The sequence below is a fragment of the Ictalurus punctatus genome, chromosome 5 (genome assembly GCF_001660625.3).
Source record: "Ictalurus punctatus breed USDA103 chromosome 5, Coco_2.0, whole genome shotgun sequence".
Taxonomy (NCBI): Eukaryota; Metazoa; Chordata; class Actinopteri; order Siluriformes; family Ictaluridae; genus Ictalurus; species Ictalurus punctatus.
Window position 1 is genome coordinate 23,597,859 of NC_030420.2, and position 21,671 is coordinate 23,619,529.

Below are 21,671 nucleotides of genomic sequence, written 5' to 3' on the forward strand. Positions count from 1 at the left end.
AAAGTGTGGAGAAAGAAAGGATCTGCTCATGATCCAAAACATGCGAGCACATCAGTCCAGCATGGTGGAGGTAGTGTCATGTTTGGGCTTGCATGGCTGCTTCTGGTATGGGCTCACTAATCTCTATTGATTAATTCAGAAGTCTACAGAAACATTCTGTCTGCCAATTTACAGAGAAATGCATCCAATCTAATTGGAAGGAACATCATCATTCAGCAAGACAATGACCCAAAAAGCACTGCCAACTCAACAAAGGACTTGATCAGGGAGAAAAAGTGGAAGGTTTTAGACAGGCCAAGTCCATCGCCAGACCTTAACCCAATTGAGCATGCATTTCACCTCCTGAAGAGGAGACTGGAGGGAGAAACCCCCTAAAACAAACAACTGAAAGAAGCTGCAGTACAAGCCTTGAACAGCAACACAAAAGAAAAATTCAACAGTTTTGGTGAAGTCAGTGGGTTACCGGCTTGATGCAGTTATTGCAAGCAAGGGATATGTGACCAAATATTAAGTGTTATTTACTTTAAAACTCTCTGTTCCATTACTTTTGCATGCCTAAAAGTTGGGTGGTCTGACACAAAGGTGCCATGTTCTAAGTTGTTTAAAATATCTAAATGTAAATATGAGGAAATGAAAGCTGAAATTCTGATCTATCATCTCATATTCATATTTTGATGTCAAACCTAAATGTATTCAATTGTATAACAAAAAAGTCAGAAAAAGAATTTGCCTTGCTGTTCCAATACTTTTGGAGGGGGCTGTATATAGTACCTTGCTTAAGTTTTTACCCCTTTGAATGTTTCCAGATATTGTAGTGTTACAACCAATGTTCTTTAACAAAATCTGGGGCCTCAGAGAAACAGGTGTAGTTATTTTGAGATCACGTGACACTTAAATTACACACAGGTGGACTTCATTCAATTGATTAGGTGGCTTCTAATGGTAGCTAATCTAGCGCTCTCACCCCAACGGGGTAAATACTCACAGGGGTGAAAAATGTGTGCAAAGTTAAAAAACTATTGATTTTCCCCTCAATTCAATGATTTGGCCTTTTTAAAAAAAAAAAAAATATATATATATATATATATATATATATATATATATATATATATATATATATATATATATATAGATTCATGATACACATTCTCGATTAAATCCATTTTAGTTGTCATGTAGTTTATTGTCGAAAAGTTCAGGGGTAAATACTTATGTAAGGCACTGTATAAAATATAGCGGCGTTTTAAAAGTAAATAATAATACAGGAAAAAAGTAAAGTAATTGAGTTAAATATTTCAAAAACAAACAAACAAAAAAACAATATGTAAACCTTTCAAATTGATTGATTTGAGGAACTGAAGATTTCCAGCTGACTTCCTGGTTGAAGAAGAAGCCATTTGATTGGTAGACGTCGTCGGGGCGGAGTTTACTGTGACTGAAAGACCAAATGACCACTAGGAGAAACAACATTTGATATTATGGAATTTGTCAAACACGGAGAAGGCTTTAAAAACTAAAAATAAGACTTTTAACTCATTTAGCTTATTTTTGAAGGCAGATAGGTTTTAAGGACAACAGCCACATTTTTCATTTGTTCTCTCTCGCTGCTCAAGGTTGCTGCTTATACCAACCAGCTCTTTGTGGCGACATGGTTTGTTTTTGTTGAAGAGAGAGAGAGAGAGAGAGAGAGAGAGGTTGGTTGGTTGGTCGGTCGGTCGGTCTCCTGGTTTTGACTAGGAGGCTTTCAACCTGCGTTAAAGTGTCAGAAAGCGACATTTAAGTGAGAAATCGTGTCAGGAGGATAGAAAGGAGTGTCAGTTAGGATATTATATCTGAACAGTGAGGTGTTGGAGAGGAAGGAGATGGGCAATTGTCTAAAATCTCCTACTTCGGATGACATCTCTTTGCTTCATGAGTCGCAGTCAGACAGAGCCAGTTTCGGCGACGGTACTTTTCCGGACCAGGAACCGCCACCGCCTTACCAGGTAAACGGCCTTACTCGGAAATGGCAGGAGAGTCGATTCATTGTGAAATTAAGGGGTTGTTTTTAAACACGCTGTTTAACTCGCCTCTTTGTTCCTGTCGAGCATACGGACGACAACTCGGATATAATCGGAAGTAACGGGTATGTATGCTAGCAACCGTGTTCAAGAAGAGAGCTTTTTGTGTAACATAATTTCAGTGTTACAACACAAAGCACGTCGTGTAACAAAAAAAAACAACAACGAAGGAAAACATTTTAACTACAGATATTAACGTTATATCTTGGCTGTATTGTCTGTGTCTATATTGTCCCAAATTCCTTGTGTTGTGTGGTAGCTCAGATACACTAGCGTACTAAATTCTCTTTGTCTGGTGTTTTGTGTCGGACGGACAAGGTGTTTAAACTTGGCACAGTTTCTTGACCGGCCATTATACTGCCACTGTTTCGTTTTCATTATCTACCTTAGTTTAGTGGCCTATTAATTCGCCGCACCTTTAACTAACACACACGGAAACAGAGCTAATGCTACTCACTTATGGGCTTTGTAGTGGGTTTCTTTGTGTTTAGTACCAACATATTGTCCAACGCACAACAGTAGTATTTAATATCCAGTTTTACAGTCCACAATAAAACTCATTCAGTGTATCTATGTTGAAATATTTGAGTGTTAAGATGTTGCTTGGTGTATTTGTGTTATTCAAGTGAGTTGTGTGCCACACTGATGTCAAGGGACATTCTTCAGTAATCTCAAGCATAAGTGTTAACAATTAGGTCTGCTGTTAAAAACAAAAGGGCAAAATTATAGCTTATCACTTGCTAAAGTTTAGCCATGTTCAGTGTCGGATTAATGTGAAATCCAACATCGAAGTAGCAGAGGGTGGACTCCAAGTCCCAGAAGGCAATGCAGCTATAGAACTCATTTTTGGTGAATTGTAGCAGAGACTCTTTGCTTGGCTTGCTAGTGATCTACATTATGACAAGTACAAGGTCAAGGTATTGGCACGAAAGTGAAAGCTTTAGAACTTGATATGTTTGAGCAGAGTATACAGATGAGGAGGTGAGCAAGCTGGACCAACTAAGAGTAAAGCATTAAAATGACTAACGAGAGAAATTCCCACTGGTGTAATCTGATGTGTGTGTGTATATATATATATATATATATATATATATATATATATATATATATATATATATATATATATATATATATATATATATATAAAATAAATAAAGTGTGTTTGTGTATATATAAATTATAATTAATTTAGGAGTAATGAGGCATTGGTAGATGTTATCCCTTGTTTGGCCCATGATGAATCACTTGTTATTTCATTAAACGACTGACAGTGAGTTGGGTATTTTCTTCTTTTACACAGCATCGCATTAGGAACATTTCTGCTAACCTCTGTACGAAATAAAGTTGCATAATTATCTAACTGCTTCAGAGAGACATAACTAGTACAACCCAAGTGGTTTGGCCAGTATATTTGATTGGGTTGGGTCTTAAGAGTTTAATCACTTTCGTGCAGGGCCTCTGGTTTAGTCCCAGCTGCCTGTCAGTGAAGTGGTCCTTGTGTAATTAGTCTAACAAACCCCCCCCCGCACCCTTTTTATTTCCATTAAAAATAAATAAATAAATATTCAGCCAAGCACTGTCCTGAACGTTTGAATATTTTCTAAGAATAAGTAAAGCTAGAGAATGAGACTTAATAAAAGAAAACCAACAGCAGATTACAATTCGTATGACTGAAAGGATCTACTGTGGGACAAATTGTCCACAGAATGAAATCGTTTAAAAGTATGTTGTATATTTTCTTTCAAGTCTTAATCAATCGTCTTATCTTTGAGGACTAAATATCTGTCTACTAAAATACATAACTTATGGGGACTGCTGTAAGCATCTAATCAGTTTGGCCTGTTACAGTATAAAACTTTGTTTAATGTGAATTCATGTTTGCATAGATGCCTCTGAATGTTACTGTGTCCTCAAACGTCATATAGTTTCATGTGACCTCTTGATTTTGTTCCATGTTTTTAGTTGGATGCAGCTGCTTAGCTATAGTGACATATAGCAGTACTGACACCCTTTCACCTTTTCCAGATAATGTGCTAATTCTCCCATGAAAAAAATATAACGTACTTTATTCCACGCAGAATATGATCTGCACCCTTTAGAAAATGTAAGACATAATTATCTTATGGGCAGGTGATCCTCCTTTAATTTGGAATTAAACTCATTGTAGACAAGTTACAGGTTTTGGCAGTATAGAAATCACACTTTCAACCAGTTTAAACTGAAGTTGTCTCAGCTTTTATGTTCTATGTCTGTTTGTACCACATTGAGCATGGAGAATTGAAAGAAGATGAAAAATTGTCTGACGATTGAGAAGTAAAATTGTGGAAAAGCATGGACAATCTCAAGGCTACAAGTCCATCTCTAGAGATGAATAATCCACTCTTAACCCGATTAAGACCATACTTTGATTAAGAAAGTACCATGTAAACAGCAATTTTTACTTACCTTAATCTAATTAAGGTCATACTCGAATTAAGCTCTAATCGAATTAAGACGGGTGGAGTTTTCCTGTTTTAGTCACATTATGGACGTGTATTACAGACATGTAAACACCTTAATCACATTATGAACGTCGTGAGTTTTCACCATATTTTGCGACAGGACTCGATCACACAGGGCAGTTCTCAACATTTTACGGCGAACAAGAGAGTTCGGCTGCGTCCCAAATTGCTTACTTGCCTACTATAGGCCTGTAGTGGGGAAAAATACATGTATCTCAGCTACTATATAGGCGATAAGTACGCGCTTTGAGACGCAGCCCACAGCTTCAAGCGGTTGTCTATTAGCACGTATAGCATGACAAATAATTAACTGCACTTAAAGCGTTTGTTAAAAAAAAATGAAATAAACACCTAAAACTGTATACGGTACCATAACGAAGATGAACTGTATGTTGATGCGTGAAATTCTGGAGGGACGTTGGAGGGACGTTGGATGGCGTGGCGCGGTGACGTAATGGGCTGTTAATCTAATTATGTTCTATAACGTGTAAAACGGGTACATGATAGGAGTATTCTAAAAGCGACTCATGTAAACACCTTAATCACATTATTATCTTAATCAGAGTAAGGTCAATAATTAGATTACTGCTGTCCATGTAAACGTAGTCAGTGTTCCTGTGTCTGTTTGCAGCTCATGGCATTGTAGCTAATCTCTCTGGACATAAAAAAAAAAAAAAAAAAAAAAAAAAAAAGACAGTCTGGAATTTGCCAAAATGTACCTTCAGACACAAATGTCCTTATGGGAGAATGTCCCTTAGACAGATGAAATTTGTTTCATCGAAGAAGAAAAAAATGAGGCCTTTGAAGAAAAGAACATGGATCCTTAAGTCAAACGTGGAGGAGGTTCACGGATGTTTTGGTGTTGCTTTTCTTCTTCTGGCACTGGTTACTTTGAATGTATGCATGGCATCAGGAAATCCAAAGACCCCCAATGAGTTTTGGAGCGCAATGTAGGGCACAGAAAGCTGGGTCTATGTTGGAGGTCGTAGGCCTTGGAATAGGACAATGACCCAAAACATATTTCAAAAAGCACCCATAAATGGTCTAACATAATGGATGTAAACACCCCCCCCCCCCCCCCCCCCCCAACATAATAGGAGGGTTAATCTAGTAATGTGTTTAGATATATTGTTTAGATAGCTTCTTGCAGGGTATGTTACAGTGACTGGTGGGTTGATTTAGTTTATTCCACTTTTCCACTTAAAACTATGGTGTGAGCTCAGCTAATTGGGATGTTTAAAAGTAAAATATTGTTTTGGGCATTGGATAATAAGAAGACTGTGAGAACATTTCCTTCTTGGAATAAAAGAAATGCCATGTTCATCACTTCTGTTTTTAGAATTTCACTTAACTGAAGATTAAAATCTCATGTCTGTGCACTGAATGCCATTACAGTGTGTCTTGTAGGAACAGTTCTTTCTTGAAGAAACCACTGATCTAATGTGAATGGAGTTTGGTTTGAACACTGACTGTATTCTGCATTCCAGTAGGCTGTAAACAGAAATCGGGTTCTGTGAAAAGGTGTCGTTTTGAGAGCTGCTCTTATGTCGGAGAACGAAACTGCACGCAGATTTGGTGTAGCATCAGATAAGCTGACGTGCAGAGGTTTGATGATGGATAAGCTGTTTTTACACACACACACATACATACATATATATAACACTGCTGTTTCTTCACTCAGCTTTTACACTAACATGTACAGCTAATCGACTAATAATGGTACCTGTGTTTTAGTTGAGAAAAGGCCTAGCACAGCACTCTCTCTTTATAATTTGGTGGTTTTCTTGGACTAGATTCTTTTCTGCTTAGTATAATAATAATTCTATCCTAAGGGCTGTGGACAAGACAGGGAGGTGAAAACACAGGAAAGTAGACAGCACAGAGACTGGACTGCAGCTTTGTGCAGTATATTTACAGCAGTGTTTAACAGAAGCCTTTTTTTGGCTGAGTGTTACGAGGTCTGTTTGAACTGTGTGGTGCAGACAAAGAGGGAGCCCAGGCCAAATCTACAGCCCAAATCACTTTCAATCTCTGCACATTCCTGTGCAGGCTGCCAAGAATGCATGAGACATTTTTTCAATAAAGCTTTTTAACTTAACTGAGATAAATCTTAGGAGCATTTTGCAAGAGAAACTTTTTTTTTTAAATGGCCTTTTTTCCCCCAGCCCTCTGTCTTTAGGCCAAAACAAAGTCTATGACATCACCTGTGAACCCTCACTCTGATTCAGACCTATACACCTGTCCAAATGCAGTGAAATACCAGTCAGATGATTCTTTCTATGCTCTCATTTAGACTGGGCTCTGCTGAAGATGAAAAGGGTTCCACAATCCCAGTCCCCAAAAATGAGCAATGCAGCACGAGGAAAGGAGTTTGTTTGTGGGCGATGACTTACTGGACTCTTCAGGCTTCCAGAATCCTGCCATGTTCAGCAGTGCAAATAGACACTTGTTCCAACTCATTACACACATCTCTAGCTTCACACCAACTCTGACGAAGATTCAAATGACAAATAAGTGACAGACATGCTGCTGGAGGAGTACAGTCTTGTTTGTATGTTGATGTGATGAGGTTTCTGTGGGAAATAAGTTATGTTTGGGTAGGAGTATTTGGAGAGCACTTGGCTGGAAATGCTGACTCATCTCAGCAGAATGAGAATAGGAGGGTAAGTGTAATTGTGAGTCTGAGAGAGAACATGAATGTGTGTCAAAAGCATTGTAAGAAATGATGGCACTTCCCTGTAGTCTTACAAATGGTTTTCCCCTCATCACTCCCCATCACATTGATTGCATTCTCACTGGCCGGTCTCCAGCTGCCTGTTTGTTTTACGATTGGACTGCAGTGCACTCGCCTGCCTGTCCCTCCCTCCCGCTATCCTCTCTTTTACAGAGAACACACGCTGTGTGGGTGTGAGAGACAGCTCGGCTAAAGCGTGGCATGCTGGATATAATCAAGCCAAAAACCCCTCTCTCGCTACAGGCTTGTTTACTTTTCCTCTCTCCCGCTCACTACCTTATGTCACGGTCTGTCTTTCACTTTCTTTACTGCTGAAGAATCATGTAAATGCCCATACCCTTATTTACAAAGACCAAAGAAGTAATGTCCTGTTCAGATCTGGAATTTTGATTTAAAAAGTGGACCGTCGAGACAACCAGCAGTTCGCATGTAGCGTTTTCATACCTCTCAAATCTGTCCCTCGCAAGCGCTGGATTAAAACAGTCCCTCATATTGATCTACATGGATCTTTTGGTTTTCTGGTGCTTGTCCAGCAGGCAGTTCTGTTTCTAGCTCAAGTTTCTAGCTCATGTCTAGCTCATGTTGCTTTCTAACCAATTCATTTACTTAACCTGCTGCAGTCCCTACAGTATTTCGCAGAGGATTTTGATTGTTACATAGCACAAAGTTGTTTTCAAAGTTGTTTTTCGCAGTGATGTTTGCTGGTAAATGAGAACTTTTAGCTGTACTCATGTTCAATGCATGTGATTAGAAGAGTGCTTTGGCTGAATGCACATTGTGGTAATGTCACATCTTGGCTCAAGCTGTGGTACTTTTGGAAAAAATTGCAAGCTCCTCTGAATATTGCGGAGTTTCCTTGATTTTGCGTTAATTTCTGCAGTTGCAAAATCACAAAATGACAAAATCCTGGAGGGACTGCTTTAGAAAAACCATCCAGTGGTCTGTTCCTTTAACAGGGCTGTCAGATGGTGGAATAACTTGGCCAAACTCTGCATATGCCCCATAATCCTAATATCCTAATCCAAAATCATTACAAAATGTAGCTTGCTGTAATATTTTACAAAGCAATATCCCTTCAAATGAACCAGTATTAAAAACATGAAGTTTGCCTTACTACTTCTTTCACCAACAAACTAAAATGTTTTCCTGTTATTATAAGTAATTCAGTAAATAAAGAATGACTAAACCAGCCTGTTGATGCACATGATCATGCATTAATGTTGAGAATGGAGATGTGATGTGTGTTCTGATAATGATTGAAAATCATCCCACATGGTCCTATTACATGTTTAAATATCTAGCTCTACTTAATCTAATGTATGCGAATGACAAACGGGCAGTAGTTTGAGGGGTCAGACTACATGACTCATTCGACCTCATTCACACTGGTGCTGAGTAATATAATGATGTACCATCGATATCGTGATGAATTGTCACGATTCATTTTTCGGAGATATTGTGTCTGAGATAGTGAGATCATGGTATTGCCGTTTCTTTCTCTTTTTTTTTTTCTTTTTTTCTGTTTATTTTATTTTTTTTTTAACCTTTTCAGTAACTATTTAAATCTCATTAACTGATTTTAATTTTGTAACTGAAGTAAATTTGTACTGAATCTTTCAAATGTTAAAGGTAATTTAACATTTTATACAGATGTTTATTTCCCCTTTATTTCTCCTTTTATATTGTTAAATAATTTATCAAAAGAATCATTTAAGTCTTGCGTAGTGCTTGCTACCAGTTCCTCACACACTGTTGTATGATTTATGAAGGCAGTTAATTTATGGAGGAGATGGTCTTCTAATCGAGGAGATTGAGTAACAAGACTTGCTTTCTTTTAAAAACCAATCAGAAGATGGAAAAACCTGAAATATTGTTGAACACTTCAGAGACAAGTACTATTTCATCATAAATTAATAGCTTATCTTCTCATATACAAATGTGTATATGTATGTGAAACCTTTCCATGATTGCTAGGTAGACTGCCAGAATTAGGAAAATGATCGATTGTATGTGTAAGGGATGCAGTTCAGTACCTGGGGTCTCATGATTATATGCCAAAGTATCCAGCACTATAACAGAGTCAGGCTGGTACTTGTGAGCCACCAAAGAGCACAGCGGCAAGCAGATGTCAACAGGATTTGTGCTCATTCAGCCATGAGCATTAGTGAGGTCAGTCATTGATGTTTGGTGAGAAGGCCTTGGGTGCAGTTCATTCCAAAGATGTTCAGTGAAGTTAAGGTCAGGGCTTTTTGTAGGCCACTGGAGTTCTTCCACTTCAGCCTTGGCAAACCATGTCTTCGTGGTGCTCGCTTTGTGCACAAGTACAGTGTCATGCTGGAACATGTTTGGGCCTCTTAGTTCCAGTGAAGGGAAAATGTAATAATGTAGCATACAAAGACATTCTAGACAATTCTGTTCTTCAGAATTTCTGGAACAGTTTGAAGAAGGCCCACATTTGGGTGTGATGTTCAGGTGTCCACAAACCTTTGGCCATATACTGCATCTGTTTAGGCTTGACAATGTTCTCCTTGTGTATGAAATCTGCTAAGGTAAGATGCAGCTAAATAGCGAGGGCTCAGCATTAGTTGAGTAGCTAGCTAATCTCTCTTGCTTGTTAGTTGAATAAACAATGTTGAAGATTAGTGTTCTGTTATTTTATGCGTATGCTTGCCTGGTGTAGACATAGCCTACTGGAGTGATATGTGATGTTTTGAGGCATTTTCAAATTCGTTGACTCTGGATTTCGTGAGGATAAGTGTATGTATTCCTCAAATAGTTTCATTCGATATGTGAAAAGTGTGGTTTGGAGACTTGGTTATGCCCATTCTATTCACCATAAGCATACGCTGGTCCTAAAAAGCCTTCCTAAAGTGTACAGAACAGTCTGCTTCTGTGTGCTGATTGATCACAGGCATCCAGGATATTCAAAGCATCTCTACAACCTGCAAGTGACAGCAGAAAATGTATCACTGCTTTGATATTTTAATCAAAATCATTTTCCTACGGTGAAATTTCTTGCCGTGCAATACGGCCTTTACGGTCCTGGTGTCATTCCTGCGGTCATATACAAACTGTATATTTAATAGCTTTAACATGCTGTAATTTTTTGATTTTTTGATGAGTTTACATGTGTGGGGAATGTCTGAAATGCTGTACATATATTGCGCATGAGGCAAAGTGAGCCCCCCCTTTTTTTTCTTTTCTTTTTCTTCGTCGTTTTTTTTCCTTTTTTTTTTCTTCTCTGTTTTCTTTTTGTTCTCTTATGAAAGAGGCATTTGTAGAGACGTGTCACTTTCTCTGAAAGCATGCAGGTTTCACAAAGTACCATTTACATGTGGTAAAGTTGTGTCGGCTATGTGGAAATAATCCACTCTGCTTAACTGCCTAACCCATTTATCACCCGTTCTGGGTTTTTTGTTTTTGTTTTTGTTTTTTTTAATAATTAAAACCTCTACAGTGGTGGACAATGTGTAAATTCATTATCGAGCCATGTGGACAAGTTGAACTTCAATGTAATTGGCCAAAGGTGGCAATGCAACTAATGTAATTAAAACTCAAAACTAAGAGTTATTTATGTCCATTAATACAGACTATGGAAAATAAGCATGTGCTTGAATCCCTGAGAGTTGTGACTTTATGTAGCTATAGACTTTATCCTCTGATGATGAAGCATTTTCCTTGTACCCTTTATAAAAATGCAGAATGTCGTTAGCTATGAGATGTGGTGTTCTTGTTCTTGTGTTTGTTAAACTTAAAAAAGATGCTATTTGCAAGTACCCCTTGCTGCAGAGCCTAAAGTCCAATGGGGTAGTCATACCTGATCCAGCTCCTCCTACCTTGGAGGAGTTCAACCAAAAGTCCAGGCAATGGAAACAACTGTGTTTTATAGGTTGGATAAGCATATTATTCTGTGGTGTACTGCATCTTGTGGGGTAAGGTTAGGGGTTAACATTATGGAAGATGTTGGATCAGGTCCATGCACATAGTCCTGAACTCAACCCCACTGAACACCTTCAGGATGAACTGGAATGCCAACTGCACCCCAGGTTACTGATCTCTCCACCCCTACTCACCCCTGTAATTTTCTCACAAGAGCCATTCTTTATTGTATTTTTCTTATTGTACTTGTTGGTCTTCAGTGGTTTGCTGTTTAATAATTTTTCCAGCTTGAGTCTTGTGGGTCTAAAAAATGTTTATGTATGTAAACTGTTCAGCCATAACACAAAGGAATAACATTGATTATCTCGTCACAATGGCATCTGTCAAGAAGATATGAATAAGGATCTGAGAGACTTTCACAAGGGCCAGTGTGATGGCTAGACGACTGGGTCAGGGCATTTCCAATACGGCAGGTCTTGTGGAGTGTTCCCGATATGCAGTGGTTAGTACCTAACAAAAGTGGTCCAAGGAAGGACAACCAGTGACAGGACAGGGTCCTAGGTGCCCAAGGCTCATCGACGCGTGTGTGGAGAGAAGGCTAGCCTGTCTGGTCCAGTGGGATCAGACCACCCAGTTGTGTAGTGTAGCATAAATTGCTGAAAATATTAATCTTGAGTCTAATGCTGGAAAGGTGTCAGAACACACAGTGCATTGCGGCTTGCTGTGTATGGGGGTGTGTTGCCGCAGTTTGGTTAGAGTACCCATGCTGACCCCCTCCGAAAGTGTCAACAATGGGCACATGGGCATCAGAACTGTACCATGGAGCAATTGAAGAAGGTGGCCTTGTCTGAAGAATCACATTTTCTTAAGTCATGTGGCTGGCCAGGCGTGTGTGCGTTGCTTACCTGGGGAAGAGATGGCACCTGGATGCAGTATGAGACGAAAGCAAGTCAGCAGAGGCATTGTGGTGCTCTAGGCAATGTTCTGCTGGGAAACCTTGAGTCCAGGCATTCATGTGGATGTTACTTTGACACGTACCACCTATCTAAACACTGTTGTAGGGCTCCAACAACTAATCGATAGTTTAAAATAATCGACAATGAATTTCATTATGGATTTGTTGGGTCTGTGACATCACTGTGTATAACCCCCACATCAGTGACGTCACTTCACAATGGTGAAAAATGCATTTCTATTAATAAAACGCATCTGAGATATGGCGGAGGTCACAGACTGAGCTACTGCGGGAAAATTGCACGATCCAGGTCGTCCAAAAATAGTTCAGGAATGCTTTGAGGAACATGATTGAGTTCAAGGTGTTGACTTGGCCTCCAAATTCCCCAGATCTCAATTTGATCAAACATCTGCGGGATGAGTTGGACAAACAAGTCTGATCCATGAAGACCCCACCTCACAACTTGCAGGACGTAAAGGATCTGCTGATAATGTCTTGGTCCCAGATACCACAGCACACCTTCAGAGGTCTTGTTGAGTCCATGCCTCAACGGGTCAGGGCTGTTTTGACTGCAAAAGGGGAACCTGCACAATATTAGGCAGGTGGTTTTAATGTTATGGCTGACGGGTGTATATATTCAGAGTGTCTTGGCTACATTGCATGTACATGTAACAAAGTCCTGATTCATCGTGTGTTATTGCACGTTTTCACCTGCATTTGTCACCTTGCTGACGTGCGGCTGAATATGCTGCTGTTTGTTTAACCTTCTCAGATAAAGGCTCCCCCTGTTTTACTTCACTTCTGTTTGAGTGTGTATAACACTATGGGTTTCTTGCTCGACATAAGACGAGCTTGTTTGCTGAGGCTGTATTTATTTAGTTTAAGTGTAAATTGGCAATAATAGGTCAATGTTTAAAATTACCCTTCAAATTTTCTGATTAAATATCAAATTGATATGGTGTGAGCAGTTAACATGCTGCTCTATTTGGTAGTCTAAAGTTATAGTCCTGTTAAGTTATACACTATGAAGTAAGATGCATGTAGAAAAGAAGGCTGTATAAATAAGTATTGGGGCCCAGTGAAGAAACATTCCTTTTCCTTTCCATAGAAATATACAGACATGTTGCTGCCAAAATATTGTGATTTAAAGTGTGTAAACATTTTCAGGCATGTCTCTTACAGACTCATCAGTTACTCATCTTTAGTTTTAATAATCATATGACCAGGATAGGTAGGATCTCAGTTATGAGCACATACGAGCAAGTGTGAGTAACTCGGTATAAGCCTGAGGCTTCATTTTAGCAGGTAATGACACTTTTTGAGAAGCTCAGTTTTCCATGTTGGTCTGTCATGTGGCTATATGATGAACCTGAATCATGCTGTGGTTTTGCTTTGGTCTGACACACGCACAGGAATGTGGCTGATGTCATGTTTATTGTCTTGCTGTGGTGCAAGTGGAGGTGGGGGGGATTCAAGACAGTACTCTTTGTCTACGCCATGTCTGGCCAAGACGAGAGAGAGAGATGTTGACCCTCTCTCATTTCAGCCCTGTCCTTGCCTCTCTAATTTCAAACACACTACCACCCATTGTCTTAGTAGGACAATCTGTCCAGTATTTTAGGTTAAGGAGAATGAGCTGAAATGAAAACTGTAGTATTAGTCTCGGAACTAAATAAGTAAGAGCTGGTGTTTGACTCAGGAGGGTCTCTGTGCCTTCCTGCTCCATGATTAAGTAATAGGAAGGTGTCGGTTAGTGAGAAGCCAGTAAGAGATCATGTTCTTTTTCTCATCCTTGTTTGTCCACTTATCTATACACGCACCCACACACACAAGCGCGCAACAGCGTTGATCAGCATTCTTGTCCCACAGGTGTGTGTGTGTGTGTGTGCACCTGTTATACAGCTGTCAGTAATATTCAGCCTGCACTCTCCTGTCTGTCTACAAAAGACACTGGGACCATTCTTTTCACTCTAGCTGCTTTTGGCTGTTTCAGCTAAACCCTGCCACGTGTTCCAAGGTCATGGGGTCTACTGTACTGGCATACATGGACTATTTTTACACCGTGTATTTGTACCCTCTATTGTTGGGACGTAACTGTTAAATTCAAATGAACTTGTAGATCGTGCGAATGATATTTAAAATGTTTCATGAAAATGTTTGCTTTTGTCATGTGGTGTTTAGTCATTTTCAGTATATTGATTGCATATCAGAGTAGTGGCCAATGTCACATAGCTAATTGTGCTTTGCATGGTTTATGCCAGGGGTGTCCAATCTTATCCGCAAAGGGCCGGTGTGGGTGCAGGTTTTCATTCCAACCAAGCGGTAGCTATGCCTGATTCCACCTGTTTAATCAGATGATCTTGGCTTTCAATAGACTCAGGTTTGGCTTCTGCTTGGTTGGAATGAAAACCGGCACCAGCCCTTTCCAGATAAGATTGGACACCCCTGGTTTATGCTGTATAATTTTATTATATTAGATTACTGTGGATCTTTATAAGGCTGTCTGTCCTGTTGCTTTAATGTTTTGGCCTCTCTGTATATTCCACTGATTATACTTATGTAACTGCTTTGCTGATTAGCTGCACTGACTATCATTTTATGGTCACTATTAGGATTCAAAACTATAACCTTGATGCATTTTAAGCCTGTGTAGCTAAATATCCATAGCCAATATGATGAGTGATGTAGTTCTCTCCAGGCTATGTCATCTGACTTGCGCTGGCTTTTGCACCCATGTTTTGAAAGTGTAGAATTGCCTGAGCCGGCATGTAAGCTAAAATGAATATAATGGCTTTGAGAATGAGGCGCAAAGGTTTCTCATGATGTTGCAATGTGGTTTGGTGTCAGAGTTGCTGGCTTACATCAGGAAACTTTGTGTTTCTTTGACTGTGCCATGGTATTATTAATGCCTATATTGTTGATACATAATGACATCAGGATCTCGGTCAGGATTATGCCAGGGTGACCTCAAAATGCTTTACTTTTAAGCCTTGGTCTCAGTGTCTGTCAGTGGAATGAGAAATTATTTAGTAATATTTTCTTCACTACATGCATTTTTTTCCCTATCTGTTATTGCAACTTTTGATAATTCAACTATAAATATTGAGTGTTTTGTAATCATTTACCTCAACTGTTATGCCATTAATTTATAGTGAGTAACTGTTGAACACTTCAGTAATTTCTGTTTGATGATACTTTACCATTGTGTGTGTTGTCAAACTTCCTTGTGTGGTATGTGTGGGGCATATTTTTTAGCTGTTTGTTTGCAAGTCCTCCCAAAGAAAATGTCAAAAGGTTTATCTGGCTACAGAAGTTAAGGCTTAGATAGACATGCTAATACAGTAACCTACGGGAATACAAACGCTTTAACATTTACCACACAAAAACCTTAGTGCCTCACAAAGGTAGTAAAACCAACATGGTGTGTGTTTGAGCAGCCAAACTAACTTGTTTGGCTTGACGTGGCATGTGATTATGAGAGAGAGAGAGAGAGAGAGGGAGAGAGAGAGAGGGAGAGAGAGAGAGAGAGAGGGAGAGAGAGAGAGGGAGAGAGAGGGAGAGAGAGGGAGAGAGAGGGAGAGAGAGGGAGAGAGAGAGAGATTCAGTTCTATTTGTAGAGCGCTTTTAACGGTGGACATTGTCCCAAAGCAGCGTTACAGAAATATATCAATTCAGGATATAGATGTTAAATGTATGAATTTATCCCTAATGTGCAGCCAGATGCGACATTGGCAAGGAAAAACTCACTGATACGATATGAGGAAGAAACCTTGAGAGGAACCAGACCCAAAAGAGAACCCATCCTGATCTGGGTGACAACATATAGTGCAATTATTTATAAATAAATTCCTTCTAGAAATGTGCTAATATTACATGGTCAGATTGTGCAATTGTGTAACCAGGAAAATTCAGTAGTTTTTACATGACGTCTGTTTTGTTGAACTTACCCACTCCACTGTTCACTGATGGAGACTTGAGTGCGAAACTGTTTGTGGCAATTGCAGTCCTGAAACTATCGTAGCAGTTGTAGTCCTAGCTGTCATAGCATATCTGTACACAGGAATTGAGGCCCAAAAATCCATCTCATGGGGTCCTCAGCAGCAGCATGTGACTTCTAATTGATGAGAACTCATCAATCTCAGGAGTATCATGTGTAGCTCGACAGGGAGAGGAAGTATTGGGTATGCTTATTGTCCCGTAATGGTTAAGGACAATGTACTTTGTGTGGTTGCAAGAAGAGACTCTGGCAAGACTAGCTATGACAGCATAACTAATAGGTAGAGCCCGATGGTAACACAGACATGAGCGTGCCCTGGGACATAAGGCGGCCAGCCACTCCACTGTCAACAAACCTTGGTGAGCGCGTGAAAGTGGATGGGCGACAGCATCCAAAAATCCCAGTCCTCGAAATCCCCCACCCCCCGTGCCCCCTATGTAGCCTTCACTGTTCCAGGTACCAAAAAATAGCCTGCACCTTTTGATCAAAATAGGTGTGACGGATCATAAGACCAAAAGTACTGTGGCGTGAGATCATTTAGTGCTTTATACAGTGCCCTCAATTATTCTTGGGACCCTTGGTAAATATGAGCAAAGAAGGTTGTGAAAAATTGCCTTCATTGTTTAACCTTTTGATCTGTTGTTCAAAAAATTCACAAAAATACTCTGGATTTCAAATGACTGCAAACACATCACAGGTTTATTCAAAAAAATTAAAATATGGGTGTGCAACAATTATTGGCATCCTTTTAGCCAATACTTTTGTTCTCCCTCTCTTTGCCAAGATAACAGCTTTGAGTCTTCTCCTATAAGGTCTTTTACAGTTGCACATGATGGAACAAAGGCCATCCAGAGTTACTATGTAATCAGAAAACTTACTTCTACCTGCATGTGGTCCTAGTATAAGTACTTCTGTCTTGTCAGAATTAAGTAAAAGGAAGTTAATAACCAGTGTCTGATGATGTTTATACATTCCTCAACTTTATTAAGCTGGTGTCTGTTATGTGGCTTTGCTGAAATGTTCAAGTGTGTCATCAGCATAAGAATGGAAGCTAATTCCTTGTTTACGAATCCTTTGACCCAAAGGTTTTTAAGAAAAGAAAAAAGCAGTAGGCCTAAAATAGAAACTCGCAGAACACCATACTTTATCTTAGTGTGCATAGAGAAGTCAACATTTACATCTATAAACCGATAACGATCAGTCAAATAAGGACTGAGCCAGGAGAGAGCCGTTCCATTAACACAGAGTAGTATGATCAATGGTATCAAAAGCTGCACTAAGGAAAAGCAAGGAGACACATCCCTGATCAGAGGCCAGTAGTCGGTCATTTACCACATTAACCAGTGCTGTGTGTGCTATGATGAGGCCTAAATCCTGACTGATACATTTCATGAATGCTATTCCTATGTAGGTATGAGCATAGCTGCTGTGTACAACCTTTTCTAAGATGTTTTTTTTGTTGTTGTTGTTTGTTTTTTTTGTTTTGTTTTTTAATTCAGGGACTTGATAATAGCTAGTTTAAATAATTTAGGTGCATAACCAGTGCTAAGAGAAGTAATTATTCTTTTTAGAAGGGGTTTGATTACTTCTGGAAGAAACATGTAGGTAAGGTGTCTAGTATACAAGTTGATGATTTTGACGAAGAAATTAATTAAATTAGTCTGGTCTCTTGAAGGGGATTAAAACCTTCTAGTCACTGATATGAACTTGCTATATTATTATCTACAGGGTTAGTTATAAGATTGTCTGTCTGGTTTTAAATTAATAGTCTGAATCTTTTGTCTAATTTTCAATTTTGCAAGTGAAACAATTCATGAAATCCTCACTGCTATATAATGACTGTGTGCATGTTTCTGGGGTGGTTTTATTCCTAGTTAATTTTTGTACATTATTAAATAAGAATCTAGGATTATTTTTATCTTCACTTAAGGTGGGGTGAGAGAGAGCGAGAGACTGATCTAGCAGCACTATGAGATTTTCGGTAGTTCATGAGGCTCTCCTTCCATGCTATTTGAAATACTTCCAATTTGGTTTGACGCCATTTACATTCTAATTGGCGAGTAGTCTGTTTTAATGTACATGTGATATCGTTACCAGGGTGCTAGTTTTTCTCTCGAATTATTTTTCTTTTAAGTAAAGCTACCTTATTTAGTGTGTGGCGGAACGTTGACTCCAAGCATCCAGTCGCCTGATGAAGTTTATTGGGGATCAGACGGTGATCCAATCATAGTTGATATCTCTTGGAGGTTATTGATAAAATTCTGTGCAATAGCTGACGTGTCTGTATGTTTGACGCGGTAGCGTGACAAGGTACATATGTTATGATCAATACGCAATTTAAACGAGCTTAAATAATGATCTAAGATGGCTTCAGACTACTGAAATGTGCCTATTTTTTCTATATTTAATCCGTATGTTAGTATCAGGTCAAGAATGTGACCACCTTTTATGAGTGGGTCCTACTACGTTCTGATTGACCCTACTAACCCTACTAGAATGGACACAACCGCGGTTCTCAGGGGGTCTTTTGGGTTATCAAAATCAATATAAAGTCGCCAACAATTAATGCTTTGTCTAGGGGAAACAACCAGGTTTGAGATGAACTCTGCAAATTCACCAAGGAATTCAGAATATTGGGGGGTGGTCTGTAAATTATATTTAGTGGAATTGACTCGGTGGACTTTCTTTTTTTTTTTTTTTTTTCTTTTTGTAGCTATGTATGTTATATTAGTATAAAGAACTTCAAAAGAGTTGAATTTATCACTAGGTTTTCGTGTGATGCTTAGGGGCTTACTGCTATAGGCAGATTCTTTCATTCCAGCTGCAGCTTTCGACTTTTGACTGCAGTGTTAGCGAGGTATTTGGTTTCCCCCCACTGCTGGCTGTAGAGAATGCTGAGTGTGTGTTTGTGTGAGAGAGAGGGAGAGGAACCTGATCTCCTGACTTTTGATCTGATTTCTGGTTCACTCGCAGTCCTCCTGCTACTGTACTGTCCAGCTCGGAGTCTATCACTCAGTCTGTTATTAGTGCTGTGATCATTGTGACTAGCGTTGGATCTACAGTGAAACATCTACAGTGATTTGGTTCCAACCTAACAAATATAATAGTGCATTTTCCCTACATTTCAATGAGGGGGAAAAAAAATCAACTGTCAAGCAGAAACTGAGGTTCAGGGCAGGGTGTAAAAACACGAACGGGGCTTACTGCTATAATAAACATGGAAATCTGTAAGCTCCTAGCATTTACATTCTTTGAGTTTACGATTTGATTTAAGATTTAAGACATGATCCAGAAATAAAACTGCAGCGTTGGTGAGGTATTTGGTTCTCCCCCCCTACTGCTGGCTGTAGGAAATGCTGAGTAGGCATCTGTTTGAAAGAAGCCATTCTGTTCACCTCACTTTGTCCCTCTCACAGTTAGGCCGTTTCTCCATCTGGTGCTTTTGCAATGTATTTTGAGCAAACCGATGAAGTTGGGATGAAGCTGAGCCTAAATGAAATATTGCCCCCTAGTGGGTCAGTGTGTATTTATTCACTCGATATGAAGACGCTTACTAAACCATAGTCCACTTCATTACTGAAATGTGATTTCATGACAGTTATGACTCATGTTCACATATTGGTTTTCATAAATCTTCTGTCTGTGGAGTGGTGTTTCAGTACTGTAAGTGTACCCATGTGAGCCACAATGCTTGTTCTTAGATATGGTGTATAATCTTTTTACGTGTGTATTTCTGTTTAGGAGCAGATCCATGTACCCGTTTACCACCCCACTCCGAGTCAGACCCGGTTGGCAACGCAGCTGACCGAGGAAGAGCAAGTGCGCATCGCACAGAGGATTGGCCTCATTCAGCACCTGCCCAAGGGGGTGTTTGATCCCGGCAGTGACGGCACTGAGAAGAAGATACGAGAGTCAGTAGCTTCTGATAACGGTGGCATTTGAGTCACACGAACTCTGTCAAAGATTTTAACATTTTTGTGCAAATTTTGACCATTTTGTTTTATTGTTGCACTTGAAAATAGGAGGGGAAATTATTTTACTCTTATTATAGTTATTATATTATAAATTATTTTGCTCTTATTTACTCTTACTGTGTGTCCCACTTTCCGTATAGGTGTGTGATCTGCATGCTGGATTTTGTGTATGGGGATCCTATCCGGTTCCTGCCTTGCATGCACATCTACCACATGGATTGCATCGATGACTGGCTGATGCGCTCCTTTACCTGCCCCTCCTGTATGGAGCCTGTGGATGCTGCACTTCTATCCTCCTATGAAACCAACTGAACTTAATCTTGTACACACACACTCTCTCGCACACTCTGCCCTTACGTTTTTGGAATTATCCCATCTATAGGCAGGGGACAGGTCAGAGCTTTTTCTCATAGTACTATGAGATCGTATAGGACTGCTCTCCTGGGTTGTCCTGCTGGACAGGGAAACCTGCAGGAGCTGGACAAGCGAGACTTTTTACAACATCTTGACAACCTGGACCATTCTGCTGTGCCACCCCTTACACTGGAAAGCAGAATTTTTTTTTTTTTAATTTTTTTTTTTTAAATTTTATTATTATTTTTTTTTTAAAGTATAGAAAGCGATAGAAGGGGGAAATGCTATTTTTGTTTTCACCCCCTTTCTCTGTGTGTAATGCATCGGGATGTGACTTTTTTTTTTTTTTTTTTTTTTCTCCTCTCTCTCTATTGTTTCTTTCTTTCTCTTTTTTTTCCAGTAAGGGTTTGTCAGAATCAAAAAGATGAAACGTGCTTGCACCTAAATTACAAATACTGAAATTTGCACTTCTTGGAGACATCTATCCCCACAGCGCACCTTGTTCTGCATGTAGGGGCGCGTACAACTCCTCGAACTCATTCCATTCAGCTCCCAGCCATTAGGTTTCCTATTAAGCGTACTAACCGTATCCAGTTGCTGTGGGCCATGCTTTGGTGGAGGCTGAGAAGTAGAACCCTTTTAGGCTGGAAAATGTGTCCTTTTTTTTTGTTTTAGTGGATAACATAACAGTGCCGTCCAACTAACATGACTATGACTCTTATTGTATTTTGGCACATGGATTTGGAGTGAAATAAGTTTGAGCTTACTATGAATTAAATGTTCAGACTGCCAGTTATAATTTGAGGTGGTGTATATGCGTGCCGTTATTGTAGGAATTATAGCCCTTTTTATAGCTAGTCGTTTTATGAGAGCAGGTTATAGCTTAAGTTTGTAAAAATACCAGTAGGACATAAAGTTTGGCGACATTGCAAACGCCCAGCATGGTATTGTAGGTGTTTGAGTTCACTATGTAGCCTACCTTTTCACAGGATTTAAATACAGTGGGTGTTTCCAAACAATAACTATTTGAACAACCTAATTACAGTTTTAAGGTTTAATTATTTTACTAGTACATTACATGTTTTACTATTGTGGTTCAAAATATGTCCAGTAGGTGGAAATATTGCATTGTTAGGTGGGCCTACCAGTGATCGAGAGTGGGAATTGATTAAATAGGCAGGGCATAGGGTATGTCTGTCAGCTCCCTAGTTCAGTAG

The 21,671-nt window shown here is 39.4% G+C and overlaps 1 protein-coding gene across 1 annotated transcript; it reads left to right on the forward strand.

The window, feature by feature from the left end:
• The first annotated feature begins 1,438 nt into the window (after window positions 1–1,438).
• Window positions 1,439–21,258, forward strand: rnf11b (ring finger protein 11b). The gene is made up of 3 exons (XM_017468964.3): window positions 1,439–1,985; window positions 19,868–20,037; window positions 20,241–21,258. Exons 1-3 carry the CDS (start codon window positions 1,863–1,865, stop codon window positions 20,410–20,412), a joined length of 465 nt encoding a protein of 154 aa, XP_017324453.1. The 5' UTR covers window positions 1,439–1,862; the 3' UTR covers window positions 20,413–21,258.
• Window positions 21,259–21,671: the final 413 nt, after the last annotated feature.